Below are 15,437 nucleotides of genomic sequence, written 5' to 3'. Positions count from 1 at the left end.
ACTGGAAATTTCCTGGGCCAAGAAGACCTGTCTGTCTTCTGTATATACCCTGTAGATCCGAATTTGTGTAAGGAATTTTGTGGTCACAAATTCGTATCTAGGGGAATATGTAGTTGACATAAACACTCCGTTCATTTTTTTTTCCAGAAGAAAAATAGATTACTTTCTAAATGAGGACAATCCAGTGACTGGCTTCAAGAAGACTTCTTCCTTTTCTTTCTTTTCCTCCCTCAACTAGCTAGGGAGAAATCTCTTCTACCTGAGGTGTCACCCTTGCCTGCCTGGGTCCTTGTTCGCTTAAGAGGTTATTGTTGCTGATTTTAAAAAATGTATCCTTAAGTCCAAACCTAGTTCTTTTCTATGATGGGTCTAGGGTGCGTTATTGAAATTCATGTGGAAGCAGGGATTACTGCTGCTTACAGTGTGCAAAGGCAAAGGAAATTTGCTTTTCAAACGGATGCGGAGGTCGCTATTTCATTAGGTTCAGGACAAGACGCCCTGAAAAATATGAGGTTGCCATGGGTGTTCTAGTGCGTGTGTCCTTGGTGGGGATGTCACAGCTAGGACTCCTTTCCTTAGATCATAAGGATGTGAGATTTCTCTTGGTCACACAGGCAGAGGCGGCAGCTTTAGCGGCAATAAGAACTCTTGACGCCACGGTTAGCTTTGCTTCGATGAATCTGGAATTAGCAAATTACTACTCCATTTGTTTTCGAAACTTGCAGGTTTTGTTTTATTCCATCTTTATCTTTAGTGCGGGGAAGTCAAGTCGTTTCTCCGAGTTTGGGCCTTGTGGGTCAAAGGGAGGGAGTGGTTAGGAGGAGAGGACAGACTGACAGACACAGAAAAGCTAATAGTGCAGCTAAATGCGATTTGGAAGGCGAAGTCTCCCCGAATTAGTGCGTGAATTTCCTATCGATCCGCCCGCGGTTCCATTCATCTCTGACAAGTCCCTCTGCGCACCCGCCCTCTAGCTCCCGACGCCTCCTCACTCACCTCCTACCCCTCCCCAACTGGCTGATATGAGAAGCCCCAAGCTCAGCGCCCCTCAAACCTAGTGGGTGCCCCTTTCAAGAAGGAGCCCCCTGGCCCACCAGTCACTTAACCTCACACAGACACCCGGTGCGTGAGCTCCCACTCACCCTGGGGAGAAGATGGGGCCCTATGGAAGGAAGAGAACGGGTGGCGGAGGTGAGGTAGGGCAGGGGGATACACCCGGAGCCCCAACATCTGAGGGAATGCAGAAATTGTGCTTTGCCCAGCCCCCCAAAAACAAGCTCTCCAGTCTTAACCTGCTCACTCCTTCCTAGCTCTTCGCCGCTCTCTGCTGCGGAGAAAGCCAGGCGAGGAGGGGGTCGCCCCGCAAGAGCCTATGTAAATCCTGGTGTTGGGTGGGTGGGGAGGGGGAGAGAAGGGGAAATAAACCTCTTTGGCTGGAGTAGGGTCCGGGTGAGCAGATTTCCTTATCCGGGAATCGCAGGCCGGGTGGCCATTGGCTCGGAGGATCACGTGGGCCCCTAACTTTGTTCACTTGACAGTAAGTAGGAGGGCTTTCGGAAACAGGAAAACGAGTCAGGGGTCGGAATAAATTTTAGTATATTTTGTGGGCAATTCCCAGAAATTAATGGCTATGAGTTCCTTTTTGATCAACTCAAACTATGTCGACCCCAAGTTTCCTCCGTGCGAGGAGTATTCACAGAGCGATTACCTACCCAGCGACCACTCGCCGGGGTACTACGCCGGCGGCCAGAGGCGAGAGAGCGGCTTCCAGCCCGAGGCGGCCTTCGGGCGCCGTGCGCCGTGCACCGTGCAGCGCTACGCGGCCTGCCGAGACCCCGGGCCCCCGCCGCCTCCGCCGCCCCCCGCCGCCCCCGCCACCGCCCGGGCTGTCCCCTCGGGCTCCCGTGCAGCCACCAGCCGGGGCCCTCCTCCCGGAGCCCGGGCAGCGCTGCGAGGCGGTCAGCAGCAGCCCCCCGCCGCCTCCCTGCGCCCAGAACCCCCTGCATCCCAGCCCGTCCCACCCCGCGTGCAAAGAGCCCGTCGTCTACCCCTGGATGCGCAAAGTTCACGTGAGCACGGGTGAGTGCGTGGGCATCCCTTTCCCTCCCACCCCCGGCGCTTTACTGCGAAGGGACCTCCGAGGCATGTGGGGGAGGGAGCTGGGGGAAGCCAATTGTCCCCCGCTATAAACTCGCCATTGCCAGAGATTTACGGTCTCCTGTTTTCAGAGCCACATAATTACATCGCCCATAAATTTTTATGGCCTGGTGGGCCCTGCGCCTTTGAAGTCATCCTCTTTTCCATTCTCCCAGCGACTTTTTCCGCCAGGGATGTGCAGTCCCAGTGAAGTTGGAAGTTGGGGAGGGGGTGTGGGAGGAGGGGAGGAGAAGGAGGAGGAGGTAGTAATCCGTACTTAAGTAGAGAGTTGAATCAACTTCCAGTATTTCTTTTTTCCCTTTCTTCCAGGCTGGTTCCTTGGCTGGAGAAGTGGGCAAAAGTTTTTACTGGGGAGAAGGCGCTGTTTGGAATCTGAGCAGTGAGGGTGGGGACTAAACCCAGGGAAGGTCTAGGGCAACACCCCTCCCTCTTCCACCCTTCATTCTCCCACCCGGGGTCCTCAGGCCAAATAGTGAGAGATGAAATCTTTCCAAGAGTCCTCACAGTGCCCCCTCCCCCAGGCAGCAAGGACGACAGTTTAGCCTTTCAAAAGTTTGAGGTTTTTCTTTTCCGGGGGTCCCGACGTCTGTCTTCCTTTTCCGACCCCCTCCCTCCAAGATGAGGTGGTAGGACCTGGAGGCTTGAAGTTAGCTGGAAGAAAGAAAGGGCTTTCCCTCCTCCCTTTCGGGGGCAATAAAACTTTCTCTTTCTCCCTCTCTGTGTGTGTCCAGTAAACCCCAATTACTCCGGCGGGGAGCCCAAGCGCTCTCGGACCGCCTACACTCGCCAGCAAGTCCTCGAACTGGAGAAGGAATTTCACTACAATCGCTACCTGACGCGGCGCCGGAGGGTGGAGATCGCCCACGCGCTCTGCCTGTCGGAGCGCCAGATCAAGATCTGGTTCCAGAATCGGCGCATGAAGTGGAAAAAAGATCACAAGTTGCCCAACACCAAGATCCGCTCGGGTGGCACCTCGGGCACAGCCGGAGGACCCCCTGGCCGGCCCAATGGAGGCCCTCCCACTCTCTAGTGCCCCCCAAGCAGGAGCTTGAACCTGGGGGGCGGGGGTGGGCACGAGCACCGAAGGGGGATTTGGGGTTATGGGAGGGTCCCCAGGCTTCGCCCACAAAACAACCCTATCTACTCTGCTCCCACTTTATCTATAAGGAATAAATACAGAGAAGGGGGGGGTAGGGAAGCCTTATTTATAGAAACGACAATAGGGAGCCGGTTGAAGACCTCCGGAAGCAAGATTCAAGTCTCTTGCTTTCTTCCTTAAAAAAAAAAAAGAAAGTAAAGAAAAGAAAAGAAAAGAAAAGAAAAGAAAGAAAAGAAGAAGGAAGAAAGGAAAAGACAGAAAGAGAAATGGAGGAGTCTGCTGCGCCTGGTTTTCAGCTTTGGTGAAGATGGATCCACGTTTCATCTTTAATCATGCCAGGCCTGGGCCCATCTGTCTTGTTTACTCTGCCGAGGAGAGGACGAGCCTCGGTGGCGACCATTACCTCGACACTCGCTAACAAATGAGGCCGGGCTCGGCCGCTGCTGCCGCCTCTGCTGCTGCCTGCTGCCGCCGCTGCTGGACCACAGCCTGGATTGTCTTTCTTTGTCCCTTACTCCTGACACGCAGCGAATGCACCCTCTGACTGCCAGATAGCACAGTGTTTTGGCCACGGTAACAAACACACACACAACTTCTCTCCCTGTCGGTGCCCACCTTGGGTGGGTGGGTGGGGATGACTGTTCACCCCCTTCCACCATAGGTTTAGAAGGGGGAACAGAAGGGAAGCGAGGGGCGGTCTTCACAACGTGGGTTCCGGAATCTGAACCCAAGAAATATAAAAAAAGAGATTGAGACACCCAGGAGGGCCTTCTACTAGAAGGTCCTGTCAGGCCTGGCAGGGTGAGGGGCAGTTGAGTTCTGGGAGCTGGGAATGTCTCCTGGCCAATCCACAGTTCTTCAGCAGAGGCCTTCTCTTAGACCACAAATGAATGTGAAATTAGGAAATAAAACGCTGTGGCCCTCCTACTCTGGAAGGACAATGTTGCAGAACCTTCTCCCTCTCCCATTGTTATCACTGTTGCATTGTTTATTATTATTATTATTATTAATGCTAATATTATTATTATTTTATGTCATGTATGTCTTTTCCCCTGTTCTCTTTCCGACATTCCAAACCAGGCCCCTTCCTACCTCCGGGGCTGCCTGAGCCTACTAGAACCTTTCCATGGTGTGAAAATTTGTGTCCTGTACAGAGTGACAACAGAAATAAATGTTTGGTTTCTTGTGACCATCACATCGTGTTTTTGTTGGAATGTTGATGCTAAATATATGAGCAAGTGCCGCCCAGTGTATGTGCTAAGCACCCTAGTGGATTTGGCCTCACAATCAAGTGGGGTTTTTTTTTGTTTTTGGCTTTGTTTTGAAGGCTCCAATGGGAATTTCTACCCCAGAGGTTTCCAAATCATGGTAACTGGTTTGTTTTCTCTTTGGAGTGGATGGATTTTGTTTGAGGCTTAAAAAAATTGTTTCCCCTCCAGTCCAGAAATGGATCGCAAGGACTGGGAGGGCTGATCCCAGGCCCCAATGGGAGTGTGTGTTTCATTGTAAGACACCAGAGGCTTAAGGAGAGCAAAGTCTTTCATACCGTGATTTATTTGTCATAAGCAAATAAAATGCAGTTAAGCTGTCTCATTCTAGACAGACAGCTCTTTGGTTATTAAAGTTCGAGAGAGAACTCCACGAGGTCGGCCTCTTTCCTTCCCGCATAAGAAGGTATCGCTTTCCTCTGAGGTGTTTAAGACTTTAATGAGTCTAATTTTTTGCACAGATGTTTCTGGGTGTTTGCAGGTTTTCAGAGTATTTTTATATTACAAAGGAACTAGCCGGTGCCATAGCTCAAACTCTGACAAGCAAATAGATAATCAAGAAGACAAATGGCCTCTTTTGTGAAGCCCTGCTCCTGTATTAATTTTCATTTTCTTTCTCGTTGAAAGTATCGAAAGTAAGGCTGGGGACCAAATAGCTGTCTGTATCTGAGATCCCAATTACCCCTAGAATGGAGTGGGGGAGGGGAAGGGGTCCAGGTGATTATCACAAACCTCTGCCAGGTTTGGGTCACTTCTGTGCAATCCAGGCAAAAAGTTCGAAGGTCTGGAACTCAACCCTTGGGGTCCGTGGTCCAGTGATGGCCCAGGGTGCAGTCACATTCTTCTCTAAGAAGCTCCAGGCTCCACAGAGAATATACAATTAAAAGTCGTTTTGTTTTAGTTTTTGGTCTTTTTTCCCCCCTTTAGTCCCATTTCTTTCCAGAAAATAAAGAGCCAATACCATTCACATGTTTGACTGTTGTTTATTTTGCATTTCTTTGTTTAGCCTGTAAGGGTAGCGGGAGTCTGAGGAAGGCCAGAGAACCCATTGGGCCAGTGTCCCCAGGGCAGTAGAATTGCCCATTAAAATGCAACCAAGAGATTAGTTTTAAAAAACAAAAAAGAAATTAAGAAAGAAAGGAAGGAAGGAGGAAGGAAGGGAGGGAGGGAGGGAGGGAGGGTTGTCTGCAGACCTGGAGGAGGATGAGTAACTTAGCTTTGTTCCCGGGATGGTGTGATGTTTTAGTTTTGAGGCGCTAAGACAGCCCTTAGTTGAGGGGGGAAAACAGTTCTTAAAAAACCATAAGGTCTCCCCCCAGTAATGTCTCTAAAGAATCAAATCAAAGCTGCTCCTTAGAAGGTATGAATAGAATCTTAAAAGAAAAAAAGAAAGAAAGAAAAGAAGAAGAGGACGACGAGGAAGATTTCTATGGAGCTTAAAGTTCACAGCCATTCTGTGCAGACAAGAGCTAAGAAAAATGTGAGAATTATACAGACAACCATTAATCACTTCTTTTCTTTAAATACGTATCCTCTCTCCTTTGTTATTATTCAACAGCAAATCTCCGCAGACCGGCTGTTGAGGGAAAAAAGTCTTAGCCGCCTCTCCCAGATCTGCAAGGGGGAAAAATTTTGGAACCATAAAGTTGAAAACTTTTTTCTCTCAGTTTGGAAGAAGCCTTTCGTCATGAATGGGACCAGCGGTGCTCAGGCGCTCAGGCGAGAGCGGGCAAGAGGTACAGAAGGTAACAAAGCCCTGGCTTGGGTGACTTTTTTTCTTTCAAATCATTTTATGGGCTGTCTTTACAAGTAAAAGGAAAAAAAAATCTCACCTCATCCTTTTTCTTTTTCAACCATCTTTGTGGGGTTTTTATGGTGGCCGCTTGGGCAGATTTGCTTCAGTTTATGATGACTGATGTTTGGAAGAGCAGCGGAGACAGAGACGGAGAAGGAGAGAGGCCTGGACACCTGGAGAGTGTTTGAACTGGTTGGGACAGAGGTGTCAGGGCCCTGAAAAACACCAGGGAAGAAAGCTGTTTGCAAGACTTTTCAGAAGTGCTTTCTGGTTTCTGAAAAATGCAGGCGGGCTTGGGGGAGCGCCTGTACGTGCGTGTACCAGCCTGTGTCTAGCAAGGTACACACTCTGTGTATTCCTGGGATTGTCTACACTGCTTACCAGTGACGTGTTGTCACGGCAGCCTCCTGGAAAAATGAAATCCATCCTTGGAGCTGGTAGAAGTGGATTCGCTTGGGTTTCCTTCTGGTGTCTAGCTTGGGATTCTAGACAAATCTTTTATTCTCTGAAAAGGAGAAGCTGCTCAGGGCCAGGTGCTCTGACAGAGAAATTCTCTTTTGTCCCCCCCCCCAGACCTCCTGGAGTCTCAGTGTTCAGCTCCCTTTCTTTTGGCTTCTGGGTTTGGGGGCTCTGTTCTTTCTCCTGGGGCCTTACTTCTCAGGCTGAGGCATCGGAGAACTGGCCTCAGACCTGAATGTGCCGGCCCCTTTTCCCTGAGGCCTCACTTGGCGTTTGGAGGCGGGAGGTTGGCAGGATGGAGAGTTCATGGAGAGGCCACGTTTTCTAGGCGATTAGCTTGGTATTAGAACCACAAAATGACCTCGGAAGCCCCTTGACCTCTCTGAGACTGGACATTGTGCTAGCTCTTGCTTCCTGCCCCAGAGGGAAAGTCACACCTCTTCAGGGAGGGGTTCCAGCTTCTCCACCCCCCTAATGGTGCCTAAATCTTTTGCTATCTCAGAATTTCTGGATCATTTCTTCTGTTGTGGATTGGGAAGAAAAGTGTGTCTTTCTGTTGCTGGTTTGTTTGTTTTGTTTTTGTAAGTTAGCCCAGAACTCCTATGGGAGCCAAGTAGGGTGCTGGTCTGTCTCTTGGAAGTCCCTTCCCTAGGTTGGGCTTCAGCCTCCTCTCCTACCCCTCGTCCATTTGCACCTCTCCTTTTTAGCTTTGCCTAAAGCAAACTGAAGGAAGAGTTACTAAAGGATAGCAGAGGTTAGACAGACTTTGTCTTTGGGACTCTAGACCATCAACTCTCCTGAACTGGAGAGAGAGGAACATTCTCTCCTGGGGCCTTACTTCTCAGGCCTCGAACTCTGGCTCTCTTCCTCTCCTTTTTTTCTCCCCCTCTCTCAAAATCTACAGTCTCTCAACCCATTTACTGATGTTCCTTTGTTTAGGAAGTTATTGTTATAATCATCTTTCCCTTCTGTGCTCCAAACTTCCATTTCTAAGTCCTTGGATACCTTAGCAACCCTTAGCAACTGGAGGAGAAAGAAACGGAAGGAGGGCTGTTGCAGGTTGGCGGCTTCCAGGACCCACTCCGCTGTGCTAACCAAAGTTTGCAGAAACTTCTCAAGAGACAGATGGAAGATTTGCTAAGGAGGGAAGCTCGATCCCAGACCCTCTCTAATCAATACTTCATCTTCCACATTCACGACCCAGCAGCACCCATCAAAAGGGAGGAAGGAAGGAGGGATGGAGCCGGGAGGGAGAGGTTTTTTAATTCGGAAGAGGGACCGCTCTCCTTAAGAAAGGAAGAGACAGGGCTTTGCTGGCAAACTGTGAGGAGTTTCTGGTTCACGTTGTATAAATCTTTTCCTGTAATCTGGGGACTCTTAGATAAGAACTACCTCAAGTGCTTGTCCTTTTCTCGGCCCTTGGGTAGCATAAATGGTGAAATTGGGGCATCGGGAAGGAAAGGGGTGAGCAAAGAGGCAGTCTGGGCGGTCCACTTGGATATTGCAACTATCCGGGGCTTGGAAGCTGATTGTGGGCGCTCTCTAGGCACAAGTGACAAAGACCTAGTCCTGTAGAGCTTCTTCAAACTGCTCTCCAGATGGAGAATTCTGGGGTACACCAAAAAGAAGATCTACATTAAAAGGGAAAGGCTGGGGTTCGCCGAAGGCTGCTTTTATTCCCCGGGTTCACCGCTTAAGACTCCCCCTTGCTCTCATTTCCAGATCTAAACCGTTTTGGAACTGACAGTTGCTGGGGCTCACTTTCCACGGCTCTAGTGCCCCCCCCCCCCCGCGTGAGGCCTTCCAATCTTTTGACCTCCCCCACCCCCGCCCCGTTCCCTGGGACCTTTGCACTCCCTCGCTGACTTCTGTGGCCTGCCTCCCCGCCAGGGCAGGAGGCTGCTGAGTCCCACTAGGGCCCTGGAGGCGGCCTCAACGCCTGGTGGGTCTCCTTGGGAAGCGGTGACTGCGAGCGGGTTTGATTGGAACACGGAGTTGGGAAGTTTCCCAGCGTGAGTTGAGCGCTGACGGATTTGTGATCGGCCATAAAACCGGCGCGTTCAGATTCGTAAATCAATCTCGCTTTTTCTCAGTCTAAACGTTCGCTTTTATCGGCAGCAAGAAAGCGCTCAGCTCGCGCTCGCTCGGGCGCTTGTTTATTTGAACGTGGACATTTCCCAGGATCCGAAGAGTGTGCGCACTTTAACAACCTGGCTGTCTTTTCCTCGCTGTCGCAGGGCCCTCCTTTTTCTTGTCCTTAAATATAATTTCTCCGTTTTAAGGATTACTATCTTCGGTTTTAAAGATTGACATTTACTTATGTTCCAATGTATTCATTTATAGTCTTGCCCCCCCCCCTTTTCCCTCTCTCTCCCTATCTCCCTCCCGCGTTTGTCTTTGGAAAGAGAGCATTTTCCTTTTAATGGATTTGTAGCCAGGAATCTTGTAGACTGTTGCCCTCGCAGGAGACGGGAGCAGGCCTACAGCAGCATCAGGCTGAATTCAATACCAGTCTGTGTTCAGTATCTGGACAATCAAAGGCGACTACCCACCCCTACAGAGTCTGGGTCCCGCCGGCGCCCCCTCCCCGTGGGGCTGGGGCAGGATTCCAGTACTTTCCGCAGGGGTCCTGCTGCCTTGAAACCTCCGTGGAACACGTGGGGGAGACTATTTCTTTGGGGTGTGTTACATGAAGAGGTCCTCAACCTTCTTTGAGTCGCTTTTGGTTCAGAACCTTTTAAACAAGCCAGCGGAGGCCCCTCAACCCCCATCCCCAGGCTCTCCTATCCTTTTGCCTTTATTCTTCCCCATTACACGGATGCCCTGTCGGCCTGGTCACAGCGATCCCAGAGCTGCTGAAGTAGATAAGGCTGAGAATGTGCAGCGCTGGGCTTCTTAGAAATGCCTTTCTATTTTCCTTTGTATCCCCCCCACCCTAACTATGGACTCAGATTCACTTATAACTTGTGAAGTTTGGGGTTTGTTGGTTTTGTTTATTCTTGTAGGGAAAGAGTCCGTACACGTGCCTCCCCCATGGATATCTCCCAGCCAAATGTTTAAGACAATAACGTATTTCATCCCTATTTTTTTACTCATTGATCAAACTCCATTGTCTGTTGACTGGAAGTCCAGGACACTAGCACCTGGGAAATACAGAGCCTAGGCTGCCAGGCAGGCTTCGAAGCTTTCCTTCCTGTTTGGTTCGCTGTTGTTTCTGCTCGCCAGTTACCTTCATTGGTGGATTTCAGAGACTGAGGTGGGATTTGACAGAGGTAGAGTCTGGGTGTCTACTTCTTTTGTATGGAATCCTTGGACCCTAGGTCTTTGTCTCTGTAGCCTATTATCAGATTGCCAGCAGCATTTAGTTCCCTAAGGTAGTAACAATGCTGTGGTTCAGAGTCCCCCTCCTGGTTATCCTGCATCCTCAGAGCTCCAGAATCATCTCCTCACCTTAGGTGTTCCTGACCTTTCAGAGGTATACTACAAAAGATCTAAAGGTGAATCTGAACCCAAAGAAGTCCCACTCTTGGTCCATATAAGGTAGCAAGGACTTGCACAGAGTCATCCTGTTCGGTCCGGGTCCCCTTGATACACTGTTGATGAGTTAGACCGGAGTGAGTCCTGCTCAAATAAATACCCCAGGAGTAGGGGACAGAATGGAGTTGGAAGGCGAATTTCAGTTCTAAAGGATACAAATAGGAAGCTGAGAAAATTCAGGGGCTTGGAGAAGGTCTCTATGCCCACCCCACCCCCACCCTGACGCCCCTGCAGACTATTCTGCACCTCTAGGAACTAAGCAGAAGCAGGAAGAGAAGGGAGAGAGGAGAGGTGGGCTGTGGGTAAGTGTGAGTCTGTGGGGGTAGGGAATTGTAAGCAGAATACTTGTAGATTGTGGGAGAGAGACCTTGCTACTATTCCATTGGTGGGTTGGGGGGAACCTATTTTACAGGAAAATTTCTCCTCCTGAAGGGGAAGGTCATAGTGGTCCTTTGAGCCTGAAATCGAAAGACCCCCTTCCCCCTCCCGGTCACGTGATTCATTAAATAATTAATGCCGAGGTTGCAGAATAGATATGTATTCGTCAGGAAAATCGCAGGCTCGGTCTCCCTGTTTCTGACGTCCAATTCAACTGTCCTTTGAAAAACAAGCCTGTACCCTGAGAAAAAGAGAGAGAGAGAGAGAGAGAGAGAGAGAGAGAGAGAGAGAGGGAGAGAGAGAGAAAAAAAGGAAGGGAGGCATCAGTAAAACAGCCCCGCAGCTGGAGCCACACCACGGGCTGGGGTACTGTAAGTAGAAGGGATTTCTCACTACCTACCGCGCCTTATATGTCCATGTAAATTTATTGTTTGTTATTAATGTTATTGTCGTAAAATGTGACAAATAGCCGTCTTCATTTCCTGCCATTTCTCTTCACAGGATGCTCTGTGTTTATACCCATTGAGGCATTGCATAGAGATTTTAGGAATATTCCTTTCTCTCTCTCTCTCTCTCTCTCTCTCTCTCTCTCTCTCTCCTCTCTAACCTTTCTTTTTCTTGATTTATAGCAATATGGGTGTCAGCTTCTCAGCCAGCATGCCAACCATTGTGTGTGTGTGTGTGTGTGTGTGTGTGTGTGTGTGTGTGCATGTGCACGGCTGCATGTGTTTATGAGTGAGTTGTGTTGTTTATGGCCATGTCTTCGATAAATCATTTCTCACAGAAAATGATGTAGAAGCTGGGCTGATTCTGTGGCCGGGAGAGAGCCGCTCTTAGAGGCACTTCCTCCCTCTCTGCTCTGCTCCCAGGAGTTGGTTATTTCAGACGATTTACAGTAATACATCAGCAGTTAATATGAAAGCCCTATAGCTGGAGGTCTTAAATTACAGCATCTGTGATTATCAATTAAGATGAGATTTGTATAAATTTGGTAAACCGGAAATGCCTCATTGGCATATAAACCCAGTCAAAGATCATGACCTAATAGAAAAATGATATTTGCAAACCCTATAGAGCCAACATTCCAGCGTCAAATAATGTTGAATTCTGCAGCAGTCCCCTCCAGGAGTTTGGCATCTCCAACTGCAGCCCTGGGTGAATAAACACAACTCTGAATGCAGAAGGAAGCTGGGAGCAAGAAAGGTGGACACACTGGAAGAAATTATAGGACTTTAAGGCAAAGATTTTTGTTGCTGGGGGACCCAATAGAAATGCTGTGCAATTGGTAGGAGACAGGGGGATCCCATTAGAGAAGCAAAGCTTCACTTCAAGGTTTGGTATGTGTGGGGTTATTGAGGGTGGAGAAGGAGCTACCTAATTTGGGGGAGACAATGGAGGCTGGCAGAGGGTGAAGGGCAGGGAGAGAAGCTGAAAGCCTTGGCTCCCCACCCTCCAGGCTAACAAAACAAGGAAATGAATTCACACCCCGGGAGCCTTCCTTCGACCTACTGAAACAAAGAAAGTTTCCTGGGCAGTGAGAGACCCTTGTGTGTGCCAGTGTGTGCCTGTGTGTGTGTGTGTGTGCCCATGTACATGTGAGTGTGTTTGGGGGGCTAAAGTAGTAAAGTGGGAGTTCTCTTAAGTTTTTCCAGAAATGAAATGTTTTAGGAATCAAGTGATCCTGGAAAGTTGAAGTGTGTTTCAGAATATTGGGTGTGTTTCTTTGCCTTAACCCCCAGCCAAAGACTGAGCAATTAGGGTGAAGGTCATGAGTGTGGGATCTGGTAACTTTCTCCTGATGTTTCATATGGAGGAGAGGTTTCTGGTCAAGAGAAAAGTCAGATGTGGCTGCTTCTTCTTCTTCTTCTTCTTCTTCTTCTTCTTCTTCTTCTTCTTCTTCTTCTTCTTCTTCTTCTTCTTCTTCTTCTTCTCCTTCTTCTTCTCTCAGTCAGGGTCCCTCAGTGTAGCCCTGGTTGTCCTGAAAGTCCCTTTGTATACTAACAAAGATTCATTCGTCTCTGGGTCCCAAGTGCTGAGATTAAAGGCCTGCACCACCACTGTCCAACTCAGATGTGGCTTCTTGGGACATCCCCCCCCCCCCCCCGTACTATGCCCTAAACTTGTGATGGATAGGAGGCAGAGCCTCTGCTAAGTCTAGTTCAGTCTGCTGGGTGCTCCTTCCCTGGCTGGAGTCAGGCCAACTGACTTTACAGCCACTCTTATCTGTGATATTTAACTCTGCCTGCTAGCGTAAACCTTTGAACAGGAAAATTAGAGTGTTGCTGTTTAGGTGTTAATTATTCATGGCATCAGCCTCCTGGAGTAGCAACATAGACCCCAGCTCATGCAGCACCCAGGAGCTTCCTCTACTCTCTGCTTCAACTAAGAGTTGAGTCCTCGGGCTCTCGTGGCTAACAGGAGATTTGAGGGTGAAATTTGATTTGAAGAGATTTGGAGTCTGGGTTGAAAGAGATCTTGAGAGAAGGAACAGGCAAAGAACTGAGGGTGGGGGGGTGCATGGGAGCACCTGGGGTGTATAGGAGCACCATCTGCTCTGGATAAAAGGAATTGGGAACAGTCTGGATACAGAGACAACTCGATAGGGCTAGCTAGCAGTTGTGGGAGGGGATGGGAGAGGTATTCCAGAGTTGGGACCCTAAGCCCTCTAGTCCCGTTCTCCCCCTGCACGGAAGTGTCAGGGACCCCGGGGTGAGAAGTGAGCATTTTTACTTTTCACCTGGTGTGTGCTCTTACATGCTCATGTGTAAAGGTGAAAAAGGTAGATTTACCCTCTCTTGGTACCCCAGAATTTAGGCCAGAATCTTGGGGTCTCTAAGCGGGGCTAAGATGTCTCTTCATCCTTAAATAAGAAGGAAAGAGGGTAGAGCGTTGCTAGCTTCCCTTCAGCTTGCTTTAGAGGATAAAGAACACAAGTGGGAAAGCTGGAGGTTCTGTTTGGGGACCTGGGTCATAGCTAACAAGAGATTGCAGGCAGCCAGTCCTGTGAGCCTCTGCCCCATGTTCCCAGCTCCTTCTCTACACATCTTTCCCTATGGGATCTTCCCACACACACACACATACCACACACACACACACACACACACACACACACACACACACACACACACATTTTCTTTTCCCCTATGTCTTGCCTTTGTCTCCTCTGGCCCTGGGGAAAGGAGGTGGCACTGTTACCCCTTCCCCCCTCCTTCTCCCTCAACTCTCATACAGACTTCCCCAGGAGACAAAGCAAAGACACCATCCCTTATTACTGCTGTATATCAGGCTCCTATTAAATCCCCTTGTGTGAGGCTTGATGCTCCCCATCCAGGCATCTAGACCTTTCCCCAAATCAGCAAGTTTGAAAAGACTGTAGGTTTTTGGTTTTGTATATGTATTTGTTTCATTTAGCCCTGATGCACCCTGTCTCTTCTATCCTGAACATGCCACCTAGGGACAGAGTAACGTGTAGCTTGGTGGACAGGATTCCTGGAAAGTTGCTGATCTGGTCTTTTCCCCAGCATGGGCTCATGTCCTCTTTCTCTGTACAGCTTGTAGCATCTATCACTATGCCTTTCTGATGCCAGGATGCTGGGCTGCTAATGCTTAGATGACCAGATGAGTTGGATAGAAAGAGGAGAGACTAAGAAGGGAGGGGAGAGAGAGGGAACACAGCAGGTTCTCTTCTGGATAGGAAGTCAAGGCTGACCTCAAGGACAGGGTGGTAGGAAGAGAGGAGACAAAGGCACGTCATAGGGGAAAGAGATTGTCCTAGAGGGACCACATTCTATGCCACACAACACAGTTAGATGAAGAAGAGGGAAGGAAGCTGCTCATCTCGCCCCTTCTCTCTAGAAGACTCCGCTCAGAGACAGAGTGTAGGGCCTCCCACAGGGGAAAGGACCCCAAGATAAGAAGGAGAGGGGCCTAAGGAACAAGTCCAGAGGTGATTCTTGGAGACTTCAGAAGCCCATCCCAGGGTGCCATTCGGATTCACTGAGAAAGGCTGAGGCAGAGTGGGAGAAGACAAAAGGCCTTGGGAGAAAGGGATGGAGGAGACAACAGAGGTGCAGAGAGAGACACCACACACACACACACACACACACACACACACACACACACGAACATGGGAGAGGAGAGGAGCAGAGGAACCTAAACTCTTTGGAGCACAGACGCCTTGAGACACCATGAGCCTTTCCTCACCCCAGTACAGGAAGTCACTAAAGCTGAGACTGGCTTAGAAATGACTGCTTGTAAAGTAGGCCCTTGAAGGCCCTACACCAAGTGTGAAGCATCCGGGGTACCATCTAACATGCCAGGGGATGGCCATAATGTTCTGGACACTCCAGTCTCTTCCATTCGCCACTGGTATCTTAATCATTGGGATCTTTCCCAAAACAAATGCCTTCCCGGAGGGAGATTGGAGCAAGGCTCTCAAAACTGGGAAGAAGAATCTGCCTTCCTCAGCTTCTCTTCCCTCCTGTGGATTTTGTATCTTTTTTTAAAAAACTCTCTCTTGAAGTCAAGGAGGAGTTGGTTTTACAAGAGCTTTCACCTCCAATCCATCCTTCTTTCCTTAACCCTCTCTCCCCCATCTTTCAGGAAAGAAAAAGAAAGGGAAAAGTTCCTACCAGCCTAAGGAGCTTAAAAAGCCTCAAAGGAAAATGGGGGAAAAAAAGAAAAGAAAAGAAAAGAAAAAGAAAAAGAAAGCCATCCTTCTGGCTTTCCAATCCTTCCCAGTACC

The 15,437-nt window shown here is 49.2% G+C and overlaps 2 protein-coding genes across 2 annotated transcripts in view; both read left to right on the top strand.

Moving 5' to 3' along the window:
• Positions 1-15,437, top strand: part of Hoxb3 (homeobox B3) — a 55,246-nt gene that overhangs the window by 24,412 nt on the left and 15,397 nt on the right. The window contains exon 2 of the mRNA XM_085695703.2: positions 6,083-6,269. The gene's annotated coding sequence lies outside the window, so the exon portion shown is untranslated. The remainder of the gene's footprint in view (positions 1-6,082; positions 6,270-15,437) is intronic.
• Hoxb4 (homeobox B4) lies at positions 1,420-4,451 on the top strand. Its single transcript, XM_085695701.2, is given in 3 exon segments — positions 1,420-1,858; positions 1,860-2,079; positions 2,889-4,451. Coding segments are annotated over 3 exon segments (753 nt in total). The 5' UTR covers positions 1,420-1,624; the 3' UTR covers positions 3,188-4,451.

This window comes from Myodes glareolus, chromosome 9 (assembly GCF_982192425.1).
Source record: "Myodes glareolus chromosome 9, mMyoGla1.1, whole genome shotgun sequence".
Taxonomy (NCBI): Eukaryota; Metazoa; Chordata; class Mammalia; order Rodentia; family Cricetidae; genus Myodes; species Myodes glareolus.
Note: the sequence above shows the minus strand (reverse complement) of the source record. Positions and strands in the feature narration are given on the sequence as shown.